This window comes from Coregonus clupeaformis, chromosome 6 (assembly GCF_020615455.1).
Source record: "Coregonus clupeaformis isolate EN_2021a chromosome 6, ASM2061545v1, whole genome shotgun sequence".
Lineage (NCBI taxonomy): Eukaryota > Metazoa > Chordata > Actinopteri > Salmoniformes > Salmonidae > Coregonus > Coregonus clupeaformis.
In genome coordinates, this window is record NC_059197.1 from 38,400,978 (window position 1) to 38,423,537 (window position 22,560).

General features: G+C 46.1%; 1 protein-coding gene and 1 non-coding gene across 2 annotated transcripts; both read left to right on the forward strand.

The window, feature by feature from the left end:
• Nucleotides 1-135: 135 nt before the first annotated feature.
• On the forward strand, nt 136-22,090 carry LOC121567891 (pre-mRNA-processing-splicing factor 8-like). The gene is made up of 43 exons (XM_041878251.2): nt 136-295; nt 879-999; nt 1,217-1,385; nt 3,315-3,479; nt 3,676-3,894; nt 4,175-4,387; nt 4,555-4,680; nt 4,824-4,929; nt 5,335-5,525; nt 5,818-5,937; nt 6,093-6,282; nt 6,641-6,760; nt 6,949-7,083; nt 7,449-7,578; nt 7,905-8,101; nt 8,418-8,624; nt 8,988-9,151; nt 9,320-9,446; nt 9,661-9,853; nt 10,120-10,307; nt 10,573-10,811; nt 11,009-11,155; nt 11,333-11,543; nt 11,848-11,964; nt 12,161-12,408; nt 12,714-12,893; nt 13,194-13,329; nt 13,452-13,621; nt 13,833-13,962; nt 14,064-14,210; nt 14,462-14,622; nt 14,876-15,067; nt 15,341-15,578; nt 15,833-15,961; nt 16,111-16,224; nt 16,686-16,859; nt 17,229-17,422; nt 17,695-17,934; nt 18,269-18,410; nt 18,711-18,851; nt 19,109-19,248; nt 19,637-19,839; nt 21,340-22,090. Exons 2-43 carry the CDS (start codon nt 891-893, stop codon nt 21,492-21,494), a joined length of 7,017 nt encoding a protein of 2,338 aa, XP_041734185.1. The 5' UTR covers nt 136-295; nt 879-890; the 3' UTR covers nt 21,495-22,090.
• LOC121568521 lies at nt 8,722-8,855 on the forward strand. The gene has a single exon (XR_006001269.1). It is a non-coding gene; the product is annotated as a small nucleolar RNA U109 (small nucleolar RNA).
• Nucleotides 22,091-22,560: the final 470 nt, after the last annotated feature.

Consider the following 22,560-nt stretch of genomic DNA (forward strand, 5'->3'; position numbering starts at 1 on the left):
GGACTTTGAATTACTGCGCGTGTCTTCTACGTTTGCGCATCTTCTTGCGTAGTCCCCTTTGTTTGTGTTGCTCGAAATCCATCAAACAGCGTACTGTACGTTCGTGAATTCCAGGGAAGTGCGCGCAACGTGCGGTGTCGTTCACACTGCGTGCTTTGGACAGGAGGAAGGCTAATCAACACAGTCGTGAAAAGCGCGGAAAAGTTCATTGAATTTTTACAGAGAGATGTTGTTATAATCGTGTGCAAACCAAGGCTATTTTCAATACAAAGCAGTTGCTCTGGACGTGGAGGAGGTATGTTTTGCCAGATCCTCTGGTTGTGTAATTGATCCGGTTAGCATTAGCAGACTAACGTTAGCTAGCTAGCTAGCACTTTCATTATGGGCCTTCTAAAAAAAAAAAAAAGTTGTTGCCCAACTAATAACTACTAGCCAACTAGCTAGCTAAATCAAACCACGTATGAGAGGTTTTATTAATCTGTTGGTGTACTAATTTGCCCGCGTGCTTTTTCCCATTGTGTGTGTTAACGACCCACTTGAATTTGTACGTGTACTACAGCTACAAAGCATTCGCTAATTAAGCTAGCGACCTAGCTAGCTTTCCAAACTTTGCACTGCTAAAGATTTCACCTACTAACTAGCAAACATTAGGACATATTGACAAAATAATTACTCTGTTTTAAATCATTTATATTTATCAGAAAGCAGCAGCTATTGTTCACGTGTTGGTAAATCGAAACATTTCATGATGAATTTGGTTGGAGCACAATAAGATGATGCATTACTTGTTATTGACATGCATGGACTATGTTCGTTGCTGAAGTACTACCGAACTAATAATACATTATTTTTTATCGTTTTTTTTTTTTTCTTTCTAGTTGTGAGCCGCAATGGCAGCTGCCTTCCCTTATAGAGGGGTACCTGGTGGAATGCCACCAGGTATCCATCCCCCAGCCCAGGTTCCAGATTACATGTCTGAGGAAAAACTGCAAGAGAAAGGTGGGTTCAGCTCAATGGAGAACTTTTGATCCATGTGTTTTATCTAATGTACAGCTACTGGACTGGCCTCATGTATCTGTCATCTACCAAAAACCATAACATTTCATTGCCCCTTTGCCAATGATTTCCATGGGGTTGTTATTCAATTCATGAAATGGACAATTCCTTTGCATGAAAATATAATTCAACCATTATTGTTATTTTCCCAATACCACAGCCAGAAAATGGCAGCAGTTGCAGGCGAAACGCTACTCTGAGAAGAGGAAGTTTGGGTTTATTGACGCCCAGAAGGAAGACATGCCACCTGAGCACGTCCGTAAGATCATTAGGGACCACGGTGACATGACCAACAGGAAGTTCCGCCACGACAAGAGGGTCTACCTGGGGTAAGAAGCAACTTCCCAGTGTGTCTATGGAACTCTGGTGATTTGGAGAAGAATTTGGACAATTTTATGTGTATGATATTCGGGAGTAAAAGTATGGCGTCCCTGCAAAATAAATAGTGGTGGTACGCCGTACTGGTAAAACATGAGACTATCACAATAATCAAAACAAAATGTCAAAACTGTAGGGTTTTACAACATTATTTATCATTACCGCATGTCAGAGGCATGAAAAATGAGCGAATGGACTTTAAAACGGGTGGTATAGCCTACACTCCATTATATGTGGGTAGACGAGAACACAGATATTTTGCCAAGGCAGCGATGAGTCCTCGGCCAGCAGTGGACACACAAAATCTGGCCAAATGTCGTAAATTTTTTTGTAACGGATGTCTCTTTCCATTCATCATAGTTTGGAGGCTGGAAATATGTTGTGAGTGGATGAACATGCGCGGGTAGCCTATTAAATGATCCCTTTTGAAGTGATTGTTTGACCAGCGTGTGCACACAGTACAGGGAAGATATTAATTCTACTTTCACCCCGACGATATCGCACATAGTTTGTTTACCATTTGAACCTGGTTGCTAGATGTTTAATTTCATGTAGAGAATACAGTAGTGAAATCTACAGTGAAGATGTTATCAATTATTGCATGAAAGCGTCAGCTGTTCCGGATGACTGTGATCTTCGTAGCTGATGTAAGACCTTTAAACAGGTTAACATACGCAAGGCCTCGGGGCCAGACGGAATACCAGGATGCATACTCACTGACATTTTCAACCTAGCCCTGATCTGGTCTGTGATGATAACTTTCAAGCAGACCACCATAGTCCCCGTGCTCATGAACGCCAAGGTAACCTGCCTAAATGACTATCGCCCCATAGCACTCACATCTATAGCCATGAAAGGCTGATTATGGCTCACATCAATCATTACAGACACCGTGGACCCAATTCAATTTGCATATCGCCCAAACAGATGACGCAATCTCTATTGCACTTCACTCTGCCCTCGCCCACCTGGACAAAATGAATAACTATGTAAGAATGCTGTTCATTGACTACAGCTCAGCATTCAAAACCGTAGTCCCCTCCAAGCTCAGGACCCTGGGACTGAACACCTCCCTCTGCAACTGGATCCCTGACTTCCTGATGGGCAGGAAACGGAGTGGCAAGCACTCCCCCATCCACATCGATGGGGCTTTAGTGGAGCGGGTCGAGAGCTTCAAGTTCCTCGGTGTCCACATCACTAAGGAATTAACATAGTCCACACACACCCACACAGTTGTGAAGAGGGCACGACAGCGCCTGTTCCCCATTAGGAGGCTGAAAAGATTTGGCATGGACCCTCAGATCCTCATCTACACCATTTGAGAGCATCTTGACTGGCTGCATCACCGATTGGTACTGCAAGGCGCTACAGAGGGTGGTGAGTATGGCCCAGTACATCACTGGGGCCGAGCTCCCTGCCACCCAGGACCTCTACACCGGGCAGTGTCAGAGGAAGGCCCAAACATTTTTACGTCTACAGCCACCGAATTCATAGACTGTTTGTTCTCTTTGCTACCACACAGCACACTACCTGCATTGAACTTTTTTGCACGAACTCTCTTGCTCTGACTATGCACACACACTGGACTCTACTCACACACATATTTACACTGACTACACACACTACATACGCTCACACACAACACGCACACGCATGCATACTGACACCACACAAAAGGAGAGAAAAAATGACCAGGAAGTAAGCAGTCTACACCTGTTGTTTCCGAAGCATGTGATAAATGTTTTTTATTGTAGTTTGCTAACCATGCCCCCCCCCCTTCCTCTTTTCACCCATCTCCCCTCCTCCCAACACTCACACACCTCTTCCTCACTGTCTCCACTTCCCTTCCCCCCCTCCTCTTTGTGCGGTCTTCTCCACAGAGCCCTGAAGTACATGCCCCACGCGGTGCTGAAGCTACTGGAGAACATGCCCATGCCTTGGGAGCAGATCAGAGACGTGCCTGTCCTGTACCACATCACCGGAGCCATCTCCTTCGTCAACGAGATCCCCTGGGTCATAGAGCCTGTCTACATCGCCCAGTGGGGGTGAGACAAACTAATATTCTGTTCATGCATGTTTTTTTTGGTATATTTTTAAAGTGAAGGAACAATTGGGGTCTGTTTTTGGATTGAAGCATGCCTAGTTTCCGTAAAAGTCCTCTCTTTGAATTGTTAGAAACTATAGTTAGCCATAGATGCCTCAAACCACCTAGATGATCCTTGTTCTATCCTCTCTCCGTAGCGCCATGTGGATCATGATGCGTCGTGAGAAGCGGGACCGTCGTCACTTCAAGCGTATGCGTTTCCCTCCCTTTGACGATGAGGAACCTCCGCTGGACTACGCTGATAACATCCTGGACGTGGAGCCGCTGGAGGCCATCCAGATGGAGCTGGACGCAGAAGAGGACTCTTCCGTGGCGGAGTGGCTCTACGAACACCAGCCCCTCAAGGACACCAACAAGTGAGTCACAGCAAAACCTGTTTTGTTTCTCTCTGGACAGTCCTGATGCAGAAAGGGCACTTGCACGCTTTATTTTCAAATGAGCATGGTTTAAACTTTAAACTATTGCCTGGTGGTCACCAGAACATTATCACACCGTACCAAATACCTTAAACCTTTTAATGTAAGCCACAAAGTTGAAATCAGTCAAGTATTCTTCAAGACAAAACACGACTAGAATTGATATCAATTGTCTTGTCCTTGAATGAACCTGCCTTCCTCTACTTCCCTCCAACTCCAGGTATGTGAACGGGACCACGTACAGGCGCTGGCAGTTCACCCTGCCCATGATGTCCACGCTGTACCGTCTAGCCAACCAGCTGCTGACTGACCTGGTGGACTACAACTATTTCTACCTGTTTGACCTGAAGGCCTTCTTCACCTCCAAGGCCCTCAACATGGCCATCCCCGGGGGACCCAAGTTTGAACCCCTGGTTAGGGACATCAACCTCCAGTAAGAGCCTCGGTCTTGAGTCTAATGTTACTACTTAGTGGGGACTCTAAGTACATTACTGTACATTGCTGTATCAAAACGTGTTTTTAGTACTGTCTACCATGTGGTGGCTTTTGGGCATTACACTGTTGAAGTATCTGTTCCTCAACTCTCTTCTCCCATCTCAGAGATGAAGACTGGAACGAGTTCAACGACATCAACAAGATCATCATCAGACAGCCAATCAGGACAGAGTACAAGATCGCCTTCCCATACTTGTACAACAACCTTCCCCACCACGTTCACCTCACCTGGTGAGAAAGATGCCCTCTACTGACATTACTGTCTATCTCATACAGGCCCCAGAACAAACTCCTTGACTCCAGAAATGGACAACTCCTATTGACTCACACACATTTGCTTGATACGGCACCAATGCTAACTAGTGTTTCTGTAGGTACCACACTCCCAACGTGGTGTTCATCAAGACTGAGGATCCTGATTTGCCAGCGTTCTACTTTGACCCCCTGATCAACCCCATCTCCCACAGACACTCGGTCAAAGTATGTGTTGTTTTTAATGTACAGTATGTAATGCACTGCAGCCAAATTGCCCTTCAGGGACAAAGTTCTCTTGAATTGTAATGAACCATGCCCCAGCAGCACCTTTAACTCAGTCTAGACTAGGGCACAGAAATGTATTCTCAAATTGTATCTACCTAGCTAATAGCCCTCCTACAAAGGTGCACTTGCATTGGTTTGCTTGCAAGTGCGTAACGACTGGAGGAAAATTGTATTGAATGGTGGGTTACTGGTTGAGCTGAACCTGTGCTGCAGTTGGTCCATCAGCATTCAAACACTTATTTTGAGATTGGGGGAGTCAACTAATAGCGGATACCGCTCCTGTTGTTGCTGTCCCCTCACTCGCCCCCACCCCCCAACTTCTCACACATGCTCTCACCCCTACAGAGTCAGGAGCCTCTGCCAGAGGATGACGAGGAGTTTGAGCTTCCAGAGTACGTGGAGCCCTTCCTGAAAGAGACACCCCTCTACACAGACAACACAGCCAATGGAATCGCTCTGCTCTGGGCGCCACGCCCCTTCAACCTGCGCTCTGGGAGGACCAGGCGGGCTATCGACATCCCACTCATCAAGAACTGGTGAGGAAACACTCAAATAACATTATTTGGTAACGTTATGTAGTATGGGAATTGATATTGCTGTATAAATGTATTTATTGCCTGTTTTTAAACCAGGTAAGTCATTGGAAACATTCTCTTTAACAATAATACGCCGTAGCATGTCCTACATAGACCTCTAATGGCTGAAGATGACTGCTATATCTGTGAACTCTTATCTCTGTGCTGATATTGTAAACCTAATAGAAATGGCATATTAATACTAAATGAAAATGTAATTAGTTAGTGTCTGCCTGACTGCCTCCCCTCTCAGGTATCGTGAGCACTGCCCGGCCGGCCAGCCAGTGAAGGTGCGTGTGTCTTACCAGAAACTGCTCAAGTACTACGTTCTCAACGCTCTCAAACACAGACCACCCAAAGCCCAGAAGAAGAGGTAAGCATCAAGTTCTTCTCAAGAACAATGTTTGTTCGTAGATGTTTGATACGGAAAAATAACTGACATTTACTATTTACAGCACCATTTTGTTGAAAAAATATTGCCACAATTACAACAGAATCTGACCAGCCTCCACTGTCCTCCCCTACCAGGTACTTGTTCCGTTCCTTCAAAGCCACCAAGTTCTTCCAGTCGACTAAGCTGGACTGGGTGGAGGTGGGCCTGCAGGTGTGCAGACAGGGCTACAACATGCTCAACCTGCTCATCCACCGCAAGAACCTAAACTACCTGCATCTGGATTACAACTTCAACCTCAAGCCTGTCAAGACCCTCACCACAAAGGTAACCAGTCAAACTAGATGCCAGCGTGATGTAAAGAGAAGTAGACCCAAGTCTGGTCTGAAAACAACCCCTTGCCCCAGCTTACCGCTGCCCTTCTTACTGAGTTGCAGAACTAAATCCTAATCTGTAGTAGCACAATATCAAGGAGTTTTATCTAACCTGCATTAAGGTAACAGTTTAGGGGTGTTAGGGCCATGTTCAGTAGGCACATTTTGTGGATTGTTACAGATATAAATATATGTAGAACAAACATGCCTCTGACATATAGAATAAGGAATCACGTCAGCTCTATTCATGGCACGAGTTCCACAACGTTGTGCCCTGCTGAATGCGCCCGTGGTGTCTGTCCCTTCTTCAGGAACGTAAGAAGTCCAGGTTCGGGAATGCCTTCCATCTGTGCAGAGAGGTGCTGCGTCTCAGCAAGCTGGTGGTGGACAGCCACGTACAATACCGACTGGGCAATGTGGATGCTTTCCAGGTCAGTAACACACACTTGAATCACATCAAAGCTCCAATAAAATATTTCTTTATGTGGTGTTAAATAGCATGATTTGATTTTGGCTCACAATTGGAAGTACCTGTTTTTAGCAAATGAGTCAAACCTATTTCAATTTAACGTATTTCCTAATATGTATTGTTTCTCCCTACTTCCTCCTTGGTCTGTAGTTGTCAGACGGGCTGCAGTACATCTTTGCCCACGTGGGCCAGCTGACTGGCATGTACCGCTACAAGTACAAGCTGATGAGACAGATCCGCATGTGCAAGGACCTCAAGCACCTCATCTACTACCGCTTTAACACTGTGAGTACGGAGTATACACATACACACAGACTTTTATCTATGTAAAGTCCTGTGTAGCTCAGTTGGTAGAGCATGGCGTTTGCAACGCCAGGGTTTTGGGTTCGATTCCCACGGGGGGCCAGTATGAAAATGTATGCACTCACTAACTGTAAGTCGCTCTGGAAAAGAGCGTCTGCTAAATGACTAAAATGTAAAATGTAAATGCACACACGAACATGACCTTTTATTGCAGATTTAGTAAAGCAAAAATGTCTGAAACCCCAATAAGTGAAACCTCTGCTCTATAATATATTGGTGGTTATTTTGGGACAGAACTAAAGGCTGAGTTTGTTGTTGAAGGTGTGTGTTTTCCTGTGTGTTCTCAGGGTCCGGTGGGTAAGGGTCCAGGCTGTGGGTTCTGGGCCCCAGGATGGAGGGTATGGCTGTTCTTCATGAGGGGCATCACCCCCCTGTTGGAGAGATGGCTGGGCAACCTGCTGGCCAGGCAGTTCGAAGGTAAGGCCTTTTAACTTCCCCTTTGTCATAGGTGATGTTAGAATTGTTTGTGTGATATTAATCATTATCAACTAAGGCAGTATGGCCTATCAATGAACTACTTGTTTGCCCAGTTGCTTTTGAGCCCTTGAACAATCACAAATATTTAGATATGTGTCTGTTTGTGAAGGGTTAGGAAAGGGGGGAAAAGGAGGACCATGAACTGTGACGATAAGAAAACAGTAATTAATTCACTATGGATCATTGATATACTAACATGAGAAGCTCTCGTACTGATGGTGTTCCCAATCCGTCTATCAACCAATCGTGAATGTCCCCTTCAACAGGTCGTCACTCCAAGGGCGTGGCGAAGACTGTGACAAAGCAGCGCGTGGAGTCCCACTTTGACCTGGAGCTGCGTGCGGCCGTGATGCACGACATCCTGGATATGATGCCTGAGGGCATCAAGCAGAACAAGGCCAGAACCATCCTGCAGCACCTTTCTGAGTCCTGGCGCTGCTGGAAAGCCAACATCCCCTGGAAGGTATGAGATTATAGGGGGAAAGGAATGTTGGGGCTTCATTCCAGGGGTTTGTGTGCTTGGTTTTACTGCCGAGAAGGTATGGGCAGTTCAGGGAATGCAGAGTAGATGATTGCTTTAAGAATAATTATAGGTGACATGTTATAGAAATATAATCTTTCATCAAACACAGCTGTCTTCAGCAATGACGATTTTGTAAGCAATAAGCGCAATTTGATTCCCTGAAAGGTAAAACATTTACCTTGCCAGGAAGGTACTTCATTTACACCTATCCAGTACTGACCGCTTTTGACCCGTCTAATCCGTGTCCTCCCTCCAGGTCCCAGGCCTGCCCACCCCCATCGAGAACATGATCCTACGGTACGTGAAGGCCAAAGCTGATTGGTGGACCAACACGGCCCACTACAATCGCGAGCGAATCAGGCGTGGCGCCACCGTGGACAAGACGGTGTGCAAGAAGAACCTGGGCAGACTGACCCGTCTGTACCTGAAGGCCGAGCAGGAGAGGCAGCATAACTACCTGAAGGTAATACAACACATACTATGGTCCTCATTTATGGGGAAGAAGGCACTAGGTAACTGCATAGCTGATGCAACCATGGAGGTAGAACACATAGTTTTATCTCTATGGTGCAACTACCTTCTCTGCTGTGAGGAGTGTAGACAATTCAGCCATGCAACAGCAAACCAGCAGAGTTAACAGGGCCACCAGTCTCTCAAGAACAGGCTGAGTCGGTAGTATAATACTCTGACACTTGTATAAAATAAAGTGCTGTTGACACTGTGTGTTCGTGTCTTTTTCTATAATTTAAAGGTATAGTTAATTTATTTATTTGTGCAAAATACATTTAGAGCAGTGTGTATATAATGTGTAATCTGTGTCTCCCAGGATGGTCCATACATCACAGCAGAGGAGGCTGTGGCCATCTACACCACCACGGTCCACTGGCTGGAGAGCAGACGCTTCTCCCCCATCCCCTTCCCCCCGTTGTCCTACAAACACGACACCAAGCTGCTCATCCTGGCCCTGGAGAGGCTCAAAGAGGCCTACAGGTAACACAAACACCCTGTAGCCTCCTGTTAGGGAAGCTGTACTGTACTGCTAAATGCTACATTTGATAGCTTATTGGGTAATAAGATGGCTGTAGATTCTTTCTGCTGAGGTATGTTATTTATTTGCTCTTGCGGTGATTTGACCGTGTGTTTGTTTTTTCTTTCCAGTGTGAAGTCCAGGCTGAACCAGTCCCAGAGAGAGGAGTTGGGGCTGATAGAGCAGGCTTATGACAACCCTCACGAGGCCCTGTCCAGAATCAAACGTCACCTGCTCACACAGAGAGCCTTCAAGGAGGTTAGTCCCAGGACCAACTCTATATACACACTGGGCTTTTTGCCTCTTGATCAATTCATTAGCAACTTAAGTTACTCTGAAAACATAAGATACCCTCTAGATTTCACCCCATTTTTTGTCTAACTAGATTAAGATTATTTGAACACTGTTCTATGAATTTAGCACTCACCCATTCCACTCCAATCACTCTCCTCTCCCCCCTCCCTCTCTCTAGGTGGGCATTGAGTTCATGGACCTGTACAGCCACCTGGTGCCTGTGTATGACGTGGAGCCCCTGGAGAAGATCACAGATGCCTACCTGGACCAGTACCTGTGGTATGAGGCTGACAAACGACGTCTCTTCCCCCCCTGGATCAAACCGGCTGACACAGAGCCTCCTCCACTCCTCGTCTACAAGTGGTGTCAAGGTGAGGACTAGGTTGGGTAGACAACATTGCTTTCAGAAGTCTCAAAATGTTGAGTGTGTTGCTTATAGTAGTTGTATTTACTTATGTACTGTATATGTGTATTCACAAAGCCAGCGCTTTAATTCAATGCTGCCAATGCATGTGGTATAATAAGAAAACCTATCTACACCCCCTGCAATTGTTTCTGTTTGACGTTTTCAATAATTATATATCCATTAATGCTGGCCAAAAACACTGTCTGATTATATCCTATGTTTTGTTGCCAGGCATCAACAACCTGCAGGATGTGTGGGAGACGATGGAGGGGGAGTGTAACGTGATGCTGGAGTCTCGCTATGAGAAGATGTATGAGAAAATAGATCTGACGCTGCTCAACAGACTGCTGCGTCTCATCGTGGACCACAACATCGCTGACTACATGACCGCCAAGAACAACGTGGTCATCAACTACAAGGTGAGACCACCTTGCCATCTCGAGGAGGGGTTTGTTGTGCAGGGTTTGGATCAAATCAATTTCAGTCAATTCAGGAAGTAAACTGAGATTCCAATTTTCCTCATTCAAAAGCAATGAAGAAGATATTGTATTCACAGTATTTGCATTGTGCCTATCTATTTTAATTTTTTTGTCAGTTGAATGATGGCATTGTTCAATTTCGTACCTTGTACTTCACTGCTTATATATAGACCCAACGTCTCATCCTTCCTCTCTCCCATCCCAGGACATGAACCACACCAACTCGTACGGTATCATCCGTGGTCTGCAGTTTGCCTCGTTCATCGTGCAGTACTACGGCCTGGTCATGGACCTTTTGGTGCTGGGGCTCCACCGGGCCAGTGAGATGGCCGGACCCCCTCAGATGCCCAACGACTTCCTGTCCTTCCAGGATACAGCCACAGAGAGCGCCCACCCCATCCGCCTCTACTGCAGATACATCGACCGCATACACATCTTTTTCAGGTACACAAGTTACACAACACCTTATATAGGAGTTTGTACTCCTTAACTGATGCTTCATCAAATACCTGAGTAGGAGCAGAAGACACACACCAAGTTTTACTTGGTGCAGACTAACGTCTCAGACTTATCCACGTAGGTATCTGTTGGAATCTGTAGAAGCTCAGTGATTGACATGTCCTCGTTTCTCCTTCTTCCAGGTTCTCAGCTGATGAGGCCAGGGACCTGATCCAGAGGTACCTAACGGAGCACCCTGACCCCAACAATGAGAACATTGTGGGCTACAACAACAAGAAGTGCTGGCCCAGAGACGCCAGGATGAGACTGATGAAGCACGACGTCAACCTGTGAGTCCCCCCGTTGCTTGTTCTTTAAGATGGAGTTTATATGGTACTGTAGTTGAGAAAATAATGCAGTACTCGTGTGACATGTATTGACGTGAGACCTGCACATTTTGTTATTTTCCATGCGATACTCATATCTTGTGAAATAATAGTTGTCCCTCCCTCTCTGTAACCGTCCAGGGGTCGTGCTGTGTTCTGGGACATTAAGAACCGCCTACCTCGCTCTGTGACCACGGTCCAATGGGAGAACAGCTTTGTGTCCGTCTACAGCAAAGACAACCCTAACCTGCTCTTCAACATGTGTGGCTTCGAGTGCCGCATCCTGCCCAAGTGTCGCACCAGCTACGAGGAGTTCACCCACAAGGACGGAGTCTGGAACCTGCAGAACGAGGTGAGAGGGGAAACGGAGGGGTGGAGAGAGAAGGGCCTGAGGAAGAGTGATGTTACATGGTTAAAAGTTGATTTCTAAGGACACCAGTTGACCCTGTCCTGCGTCTCAATGGCGATACAGGGGAACAGTGGCGTGCTAAACAATCATGGCAGCCGCCACCAGATACAGTCAGACCTCCACCTTGGTTGACTGGAACTGATACGCTGCTACACTTTTGGCCCTTGTACCAAGGGTAACTGTCCCTTTAACTGTAGGATAAATGCAGTGAGAAGGCTGTGCTTACTGTGTGTCCGTCTGTGTGTAGGTGACCAAAGAGCGTACTGCCCAGTGTTTCCTGCGTGTGGATGATGAGTCCATGCAGCGGTTCCACAACAGAGTCAGACAGATCCTCATGGCCTCAGGATCCACCACCTTCACCAAGGTAAACAACTCCTTTACAAAACACAACTGTTCCTTTCTTCACTGAGATTCTGTTTTTCTCACATTAAATATAATTGTGTATAGAACTATACCAACTAAATAAATTATCAAAATTAATTTAATCATTTTTGCGTTCATAAATGTAGTTTATAGTTATGAGAACCGTGTTAATGTTTAATTACTTTATCTCCCCTTAGATTGTGAACAAGTGGAACACGGCTCTGATAGGTCTGATGACGTACTTCCGTGAGGCGGTGGTGAACACCCAGGAGCTGCTGGACCTGCTGGTGAAATGTGAGAACAAGATCCAGACCCGTATCAAGATCGGCCTCAACTCCAAGATGCCCAGTCGCTTCCCCCCTGTGGTCTTCTACACCCCCAAGGAGCTGGGAGGGCTGGGCATGCTGTCCATGGGACACGTCCTCATCCCACAGTCAGATCTGAGGTAAGCGCAAAACTGAGAATATGTAGAAGCTAGGGTTTGTCTAGACCGGGCCATAGACGTTCCTGTATGAGGTTCACAAAGTCCACTTGCTGCAAGCTTAGATAACCTTGAATTGATAGAAATGTATGCCTCAGAGCTGGATAACGATGTAACATTGCTAGTTAACAAATGAAGAGGGGCCTGGCTACATTACTGCCTCCTTGAAATGTAGCTATTACATATTGATACATGTTTTAAATTACGAGTTAGAGGGAAGCTTTTCTTCTTGACACTAACCCAACTTGCCCCCCTTCTCTCTCCCTCAGGTGGTCGAAGCAGACTGACGTTGGCATCACCCATTTCCGGTCAGGTATGAGCCATGAGGAGGACCAGCTGATTCCTAACCTGTACCGCTACATCCAGCCCTGGGAGAGCGAGTTCATTGACTCACAGAGAGTCTGGGCAGAGTACGCCCTGAAGAGACAGGAAGCTATCGCACAGAACAGGTACTGAACACCTCATACACAGGCAAGACCGTTGCCCCATCTCAAATCCAACCCCTAGTCCCTACGTAGGCTGGATTTAAGCTCCACTCTACGTACTTAATCACACACTGCACTGATGGCTCTACATGGAGATTTTGGTGCATGCCAGCATGTGTAACTAAACATTTTAGAGGTTTTGCTAAGGAGAACACTTGGTGGGGTGTAAACCCAGCCTTAGCTGCATAGTCTGTAACCAGATGGTCTTATGGTTGAGGCTTAGTACTATAAGAGTTGATAGATGTCTTGTGTTGTCCATGTCAGGCGTCTGACCCTGGAGGACTTGGAGGATTCTTGGGACAGAGGTATCCCCCGTATCAACACCCTGTTCCAGAAGGACAGACACACGCTGGCCTACGACAAGGGCTGGAGAGTCCGCACTGACTTCAAACAGTACCAGGTAAAACAGGAACCAGGGGGTACTGCAGATTATGGACTTGGAAATTGACAAATTAAATTCTGGTAAATGCCTTCCGCATATGTCCAGACATTAATGCTATGCTCTTTCTCATTGTGTCCTAGGTTCTGAAGCAGAACCCGTTCTGGTGGACCCACCAGCGTCACGACGGGAAGTTGTGGAACCTCAACAACTACAGGACAGACATGATCCAGGCTCTGGGAGGGGTGGAGGGCATCCTGGAGCACACGCTCTTCAAAGGAACGTACTTCCCCACCTGGGAGGGTCTCTTCTGGTCAGTACCACACAATAATTCACTATATGTCGTAGATTGTTATTGTTGCGTGTTTGTGTGTGCGTGTACATAGATGTTCAAACATTTTCAGAAGTATTTGTGGTATGCATGCTCAGACACATGTATTGCAGTATAACATCAGTAATGTAGATGTGAGGTATGGAGTTTTACCTCGCTGACCTCCAGCCTTATAATCACTACTTCACCACAGGGAGAAGGCCAGTGGCTTTGAGGAGTCCATGAAGTGGAAGAAGCTGACCAACGCCCAGAGATCTGGTCTGAATCAGATCCCCAACCGTCGCTTCACCCTCTGGTGGTCTCCCACCATCAACAGGGCCAACGTGAGTACCTGACTACACTCACACGGATGCATTTCCCATATTTGTTGTTTTGCTACTTATATTGTCACTCACAATCACGCTCCGTACTCTGTCCTCTCTAGGTGTACGTGGGTTTCCAGGTGCAGCTGGATCTGACCGGGATCTTCATGCATGGAAAAATCCCCACCCTGAAGATCTCCCTCATCCAGATCTTCAGGGCTCATTTGTGGCAGAAGATCCATGAGAGCGTCGTCATGGATCTCTGTCAGGTACATTACTAGGAGCTTAATTGCTTTAATCAGGGATCACAGGAGGTCTGATGACCCTGAGACATGGCTGTAGACTCCAATAATAAGTTTGTGTACCTTTGCCTTCACTGCCTTTCCGGGCAGCAATAAACAAATGTCACTGCATTTTGTTAAGGACATTCTCTACCAACATCACAAAAAAACGTGGTGGAAAAGTCCATTTTGATTGTATAAAAACCTTTCCAAAAAATGTTTCCTCTGTGTGTATGTAGGTGTTTGACCAGGAGCTGGATGCCTTGGAGATCGAGACGGTGCAGAAGGAGACCATTCACCCCAGGAAGTCCTACAAGATGAACTCCTCCTGCGCTGACATACTACTCTTTGCCTCCTACAAGTGGAACGTCTCACGCCCCTCGCTGCTCGCTGACTCAAAGTACGTCACTACAATATGTTTAACCTTGTCACAGGTTAACACTGAAGCCATTTATTAGTTTGTTGGATATGAACGATGTTTTGCGGATATCCATTTTAATATGCCAGCTCAAAATGGAAACGGCTTCCAAACTTCGATGACATAATAGATCCAAGTTTGACAAGAAGCCAAGTTATTCTTCCCATTTTATAAAGACCTTATTTCTCTGTCTTAGTACTAATTAATCCTTGACCTCTCTCTCCCTCTTCTTCAGGGATGTGATGGACAGCACCACCACCCAAAAGTACTGGATCGACATACAGCTTCGCTGGGGAGACTACGACTCTCACGATATCGAGCGCTACGCCAGAGCCAAGTTCCTGGACTACACCACCGACAACATGAGCATCTATCCCTCCCCCACTGGGGTGCTCATCGCCATCGACCTGGCCTACAACCTCCACAGGTTAGCATAGCTACGCTAGCATTTCTGCTAATGTCTGCATGATAAGTAATGGAGAAATGTTCGAGCCTGTAGACATGAGTTCTAGCATTTCCTCTAATGTCCACATAAGTGATTGGAAGTTTTTTTAGCGTAGCTAGTAGTCTTGTATGGTTGTCAACAGTTGCCCTCTCAACTCAAGGGGGTTACTGAACACTTGTTTGTTTACATCTATTACATGACATAGGAACTCACCAGCCACCCTCTTTCTTTACTCTCCTCCCTCCCTCCCTCCAGTGGGTACGGTAACTGGTTCCCGGGAGGCAAGCCCCTGATCCAGCAGGCCATGGCTAAGATCATGAAGGCCAACCCTGCTTTGTACGTCCTGAGGGAGCGCATCCGTAAGGGTCTGCAGCTCTACTCCTCAGAGCCCACTGAACCCTACCTGTCCTCCCAGAACTACGGAGAGCTCTTCTCCAATCAGATCATCTGGTTTGTGGACGACACTAACGTCTACCGTGTCACCATCCACAAGGTGAGTGAGGAGTCTGGGGCGGAATTAGAATTATTAGAGAACAGATATTCTGAGATTCATGTCAACGGATTCTAATTATATGGGTTGGATTCTGTCTGGCACAACAGTGTTACCTCTAGAATAGTTTTTAATGCAGAGTGAAACATTTTCAGACAATTAAACATTTATGAAAATATATACTGTTAGGTAACTAGTCTCAGTGTTTAGCATCTTCTATCTTCAGTCATGTAAATTCTCCTGCTCTGTCCTTGCAGACGTTTGAGGGTAACTTGACCACTAAGCCCATAAACGGAGCCATCTTCATCTTCAACCCCAGGACAGGCCAGCTCTTCCTCAAGATCATCCACACCTCTGTGTGGGCCGGACAGAAACGTCTGGGACAGGTACATCTTCAAATAAAAAAAGACCTGTCACTCTCTTTAGCAATGCACGGGGCAATAAGACTCTCTGGAAAGGAGGAAAAACAAAACCTCATGGAAGACTAGTTATGCTCAATGCTTTCCTTTCCTTCCTGTCTTCCCTCCCTTTATAGCTGGCGAAGTGGAAGACGGCTGAGGAGGTGGCTGCTCTGATTCGTTCCCTCCCTGTGGAGGAGCAGCCCAAACAGATCATTGTCACCAGGAAGGGCATGCTGGACCCCCTCGAGGTGAGACCCCATACCTCACAATCACATCGATTGATTGATTACACTTCACACTACACCTCATTGATATAGTCAGCATTAATCTGCATTAATCATCAGGGATGTAGCTCAGTTGATAGAGCATGGCGTTTGCAACGCCAGGGTTGTGGGTTCGATTTCCCACGGGGGGGCAGTATAAAAAAAAAAAAAAAATGTATTCACTAACTGTAAGTCGCTCTGGATAAGAGCGTCTGCTAAATGACTAAAATGTAAATGTAATCTGCCCATTTTTCACATCATTACAGATGAAGGAAAGGATTCGGTTGAACTTGACTGAGATAAATATTTTGACTATTGCAATGATCAGTGATACATTTTGATACAATTGAGATGATTCATATTAAAAGACTGAGATGACCAATGTGGAGCAATTACCATCTCTTTACAACCTAACATATTGTATTTTTATCCCTTCCTCCTCCCAGGTCCACTTGCTGGACTTCCCCAACATCGTGATCAAGGGCTCTGAGCTGCAGCTGCCCTTCCAGGCCTGTCTGAAGGTGGAGAAGTTTGGAGACCTAATCCTGAAGGCCACCGAGCCTCAGATGGTCCTCTTCAACCTGTACGACGACTGGCTCAAGACCATCTCCTCCTACACCGTGAGTCTACTTTCTACTCTTTGTACTAGAATGAGACTTAAGCAAGATGGTGGTAGTATTTGTAGAATTACTGGCTCAAGGCACTCTCCACCCACACAGTGTGTGGCAGTTCACTTCCTGTGACCGGTAATACTAGAATGAGACTAAAAACTATTTAACAGCGATTTCTGCCAAATGTAGCCGATAGTGGTCAATGTAAAAAGTATACATAGGAGCCAGCTTCCTGAAGAATGTTGATATTTATGGCATCATTGTCTAGTCCTGTTTCTCATTCTAGAAGCTCTTCTAGAGTGGAAATGTTTTATTGGAGATGTTTCTGTCATACCCTTGTTTAACCAGTGTCTGTATGGCTCTGTTTCCTCTCTCTAGGCGTTCTCCCGTCTCATCCTGATCCTAAGGGCACTCCATGTGAACAATGACCGTGCCAAGGTGATCCTGAAGCCTGATAAGACCACCATCACAGAGCCTCACCACATCTGGCCCACGCTGACCGACGAGGAGTGGATCAAGGTGGAGGTGCAGCTCAAAGACCTCATCCTGGCCGACTATGGAAAGAAGAACAAGTGAGTGGCTGTGGTGGCCTTCGTAAAGCTGTCATGAAGCTTCATAATGCTGTCATACGTATATTAACTTTTATGTGCCATTATGAGAGTTCACAAATTCACAACACCTCTCAAAGAAAAATCTCTAACAATTTCAATAAGTTAATGCAAAAATGCACAATACTATTTTGGTAGAATCAAGGAGCATCTGGGATTCCCACTACAAGCGAGCATGCATTTCATTCCCAAACCTCCCTCAGCCATATCTGACCTTAACCCTCTGTCCTCTCCAGCGTGAACGTGGCGTCTCTGACCCAGTCTGAGATCCGTGACATCATCCTGGGCATGGAGATCTCTGCTCCGTCCCAGCAGCGCCAGCAGATCGCTGAGATAGAGAAGCAGACCAAGGAGCAGTCCCAGCTCACCGCCACGCAGACACGCACAGTCAACAAACACGGAGACGAGATCATCACCTCAACAACCTCCAACTACGAGACACAGACCTTCTCCTCCAAGACAGAATGGAGAGTCAGGTATGTAGGGGGGAGACTATTTGGATTTTAAATGTTGTAGCTTTCTCTACATCTTTACAATAATAAATACAGTGATATCATACAATATGATTGTGACATTGGAGTTAGGTATATATATCCTTCCACTGTCCCTTGGCGCTGACAAAGGAATGTAATACACTTTCTTGGAGCTTTATGATTGTTATATTATAGTTAGTCCTCAAAGTCCATAGCTTAAGAAGGGAATAGAGCACCTATAGTGGCTCTTTGATAACTTGACCTTTTTAAGAATTCCTTTCTGTTTCTATTGTCTTCTCTTAAAGTCATAACATGGTTCTTCCTCTTCCTCCTGCAGGGCCATCTCTGCTGCCAACCTGCACCTGAGGACCAATCACATCTACGTGTCGTCTGATGACATCAAGGAGACAGGCTACACCTACATCCTGCCCAAGAACGTCCTCAAGAAGTTCATCTGCATCTCAGACCTGCGTGCCCAGGTCAGTACCGGAGCCTACGCTTTATCCTCTCCTAGTTGTCTCTCTGCTTGTGACCCTTGTTGTGGTAAAATGCCTACCATGATGCTAAAACAATCTAATCACTCTACCTTCATCTCTTTCAACATCTCATTATAGATATTATTGTAATTCTCTTTATATAATTTATATATAACTGCTTATATAGATAGAACAGGACAATTTGGTCTTAGAGTACAATCAATCCTGTCTAATGTATAGTTTTTTTAAATATGTAAATCTGAATGTGTGTGTTTCTGACGTGTGCATCCCCTCTGTCTTCAGATTGCAGGTTACTTGTACGGCACCAGTCCCCCTGACAACCCTCAGGTGAAGGAGATCAGGTGTATCGTCATGGTACCCCAGTGGGGAACTCATCAGACCGTCCACCTACCCAATCAGCTGCCTGGACACGAGTACCTCAAGGTACGGACTTGGGGGATACCGGACACACTCGAAAACACACAAGCATATAACACGATTTGATGCCATGTGATGCATGTTGTTTACTGGATCATGTCTCAGTATGTGGAAGCGATTAACAATGGATCATGGCTCATTTCCTTGTGTTTTTATGTATGCTGTAGCCTTTGAAATTGGAAGCGTTCAGTTCCTGATCGGGGCAGAACACACACATACCCCTCTGCTTCCCCTGTGTCTCACCTCTTCTCTACCTCCTACAGGAGATGGAGCCCCTGGGTTGGATCCACACCCAGCCCAACGAGTCTCCCCAGCTCTCCCCCCAGGATGTCACCAGCCACGCCAAGATCATGGCTGACAACCCCGCCTGGGACGGGGAGAAGACCATTATAATCACCTGCAGGTAGGACAGATACTTTTGTACTTGCTTTTTCTTAGCTCTTACCAGCAGTGATTTTGCATATAGCTGCTAATTTGAGAAAGGTTTTACTTGATGACAGACAGGGCCAACAGCGGTTTTAGAGGGCATTATTGTATGTTGGTTGGTGTGACCAACTGGGTTTGAAGACCGGCTGTCTACTCGTCACTAGACTGGGTTAGCCTGCTGCGCTAAGGCCTTCAGGACTGGTGCAAGGTTATTCATCACACAAGTCTAGTTCACCGTCCCAACCACCCCAGCTACATTTGTTAACATTGATCAAGTCCACCTATACATGCATCACTCTTAACATTTCAAGTTGCATCATGTACATCAACGCTAACTACAGTATAACATCTTTATTCATTTCCAGTTTCACTCCCGGCTCCTGCACTCTGACGGCCTACAAGCTGACTCCCAGTGGATACGAGTGGGGCAGACAGAACACAGACAAGGGCAACAACCCCAAGGGCTACCTGCCCTCCCACTATGAGAGGGTTCAGATGCTTCTGTCTGATCGCTTCCTGGGCTTCTTCATGGTGCCTGGACAGGTCTCCTGGAACTACAACTTCATGGGTGAGTAGTGCATAGAACACGGGATTCTCTGCTTTGCAAGCCTAAGCCTACACTGCTTGGCGGGCGGATTTCGAAGACACCGATTAAACCTATTCCTAGACTAAAAAGCATGCTAAATGGAGAATCTTGTATAATGGCTTACCTCTGTTATCAGTGTCTTCAAATCTTAGTGTATTTGAAACCAATAAATTCAACATCAGTGTAACATCAGGGAAATAAGCATATTAGGAAAAGTATCATTTTACAACCACCTGCTTGCAGTGTGTTTGATCGTCAGCATACACTACATGACCATTATATTATTTTTATGACCAAAAGTATGTGGACACCTGCTTGTCGAACATCTCATTCCAAAATCATGGGCATTAATATGGAGACGGTCCCCCCTTTGCTGCTATAACAGCCTCCACTCTTCTGGGAAGGCTTTCCACTAGATGTTGGAACATTGCTGTGGGGACTTGCTTCCATTCAGCCAGAAGAGCATTAGTGAGGTCGGGCACTGATGTTGGGCGATTAGGCCTGGCTCGCAGTCGGCATTCCAATTCCCCCCAAAGGTGTTTGATGGGTTTGAGGTCAGGGCTCTGTGCAGGCCAGGCAAGTTCTTCCACACCGATCTCGACAAACCATTTCTGTATGGACCTCGCTTTGTACTCGGGGGCATTGTCATGCTGAAACAGGAAAGGGCCTTCCCCAAACTGTTGCCACAATGTTGGAAGCACAGAATCGTCTAGAATGTCACTGTATGCTGTAGCGTTAAGATTTCCCTTCACTGGAACTAAGGGGCCTTGCAGGAACCATGAAAAAGAGCCTCAGACCATTATTCCTCCTCCACCAAACTTTACAGTTGTCACTATGCATTCGGCAGGTAGCGTTCTCCTGGCATCCGCCAAACCCAGATTAGTCCGTCGGTCTGCCAGATGGTGAAGCGTGATTCATCACTCCAGACGATGCTTGGCATTGCGCATGGTGATCTTAGGCTTGTGTGCGGCTGCTCGACCATGGAAATCCATTTCATGAAACTACCGGCGAACAGTTCTTGTGCTGACGTTGCTTCCAGAGGCAGTTTGGAACTGGGTAGTAAGTGTTGCAACCGAGGACAGAATTGATATGCGCTTCAGCACTCGGCGGTCCCATTCTGTGAGTTTGTGTGGCCTACCACTTCGCGGCTGAGCCGTTGTTGCTCCTAGATGTTTCCACTTCACAACAACAGCACTTACAGTTGACCGGGGCAGCTCTAGCAGGGCAGAAAGTTGACAAACTGACTTGTTGGAAAGGTGGCATCTTATGACGGTGCCACGTTGAAAGTCACTAAGCTCTTCAGTACGGGCCATTCTACTGCCAATGTTTGTCTATAGAGATTGCAAGGCTGTTTGCTCGGTTTTATGCACCTGCCAGCAACGGGTGTGGCTGAAATAGCCGAATCCACTATTATGAAGGGGTGTCCACATATCTTTGGTAATGTAGTGTATCTCAATAATACATCCTCCTCTTCTCTTTCAGGTGTTCGCCACGACCCCAACATGAAGTATGACCTGCAGCTGTCCAACCCCAAGGAGTTCTACCACGAGGTCCATCGGCCCTCTCACTTCCTCAACTTCGCCTCCCTGCAGGAGGGAGAGATCTACAACGCAGACAGAGAGGACATGTACGGTTGAGACTGGCACTCCGCTCAGCGATTAGAGGATTACACCTCTATTGTAGATATTCTATGACATGGAAATCCTTATGCGGCCCTGTCTAGTACAGTCAGACGTATCATTTGGCCCAGCCAGTTGTGAAGTTATGAACATAACTACTGCTCCCTGGAGGGAAACGAGGTACAGCACAGCTTGGCAATCTCCATAGCTGTGATGGACCAAGTGTACCAACTTATAGGGATGGCCTGAAGATGAATTGTTTGTTCGAATTGGTTGCCCTCTCCCCTCAGATCTCTCCAATAAGGCTTCAGCATGTGAATTCTACTGCGTTTCATTTGTCTTTCCTTTTGACACGTTGTTGCGAATGTGTACCGGTATTTGTGTCTGTCTTCAGTCTGTAGTAGTTGATATAGCTGTAAGATTCATTTTTGTGGCATTTCTTTAATCATATTCATAATGCTCTTTTTTTCTCCCATAGAAACTGAATTGTCATTGAAAATTGAATTGATATGTCCTGTGTTTTTTACGCTAGCATTCTATTACACTTTCTATGTTGTGTATTCATTGTGGACTCTGTAGTTTGGGTTTAAATAAAGATCGACGTTTTATAAGTATTTGCCCTTGTTTGGTTGTCTGTCAGTTTGTGTGTGAGTGCAGTGATCATGTATTTTGTGAATAGCACTGTCATATAACAAGGACACACCAGATATACAGACTGCCATGGTACTTAACATGATGTATGCAGTCAAACTAACTGGTGGTGGCTCAGCTGGAAGAGATGGGACAGGGCCCAAGCTGTGGCCAAAGACCACAACAGGTAGCTTAGTGGTTAAGAGCGTTGTGCCAGTAACCGAAAGGTCGCTGGTTCTAATCCCCGAGCCGACTAGGTGAAAAATCTGTCGATGTGCTCTTGAGCAAGGCACTAAACCCTAATTGCTCCTGTAAATCGCTCTGGATAAGAGCGTATGCTAAATGACAAAAAAAAAGACAGATATACAGTAAGTTTTTTGCGGCCTTATGTCTCATCAAGGTGGAAGAGGACTAAGAACGTACTCTTTTTTTTTTTTTTTTTTTTTTTTAACCC

Bases quoted from the DNA above. Each gene is read 5' to 3' on its own strand.
- LOC121567891 (XM_041878251.2), top strand. From the start codon at position 891: ATGGCAGCTGCCTTCCCTTATAGAGGGGTACCTGGTGGAATGCCACCA. The intron at 14,211-14,461 runs GTACATTACTAG...GTGTGTATGTAG, and splicing joins TCGTCATGGATCTCTGTCAG to GTGTTTGACCAGGAGCTGGA. The intron at 18,411-18,710 runs GTCAGTACCGGA...CTCTGTCTTCAG, and splicing joins TCTCAGACCTGCGTGCCCAG to ATTGCAGGTTACTTGTACGG.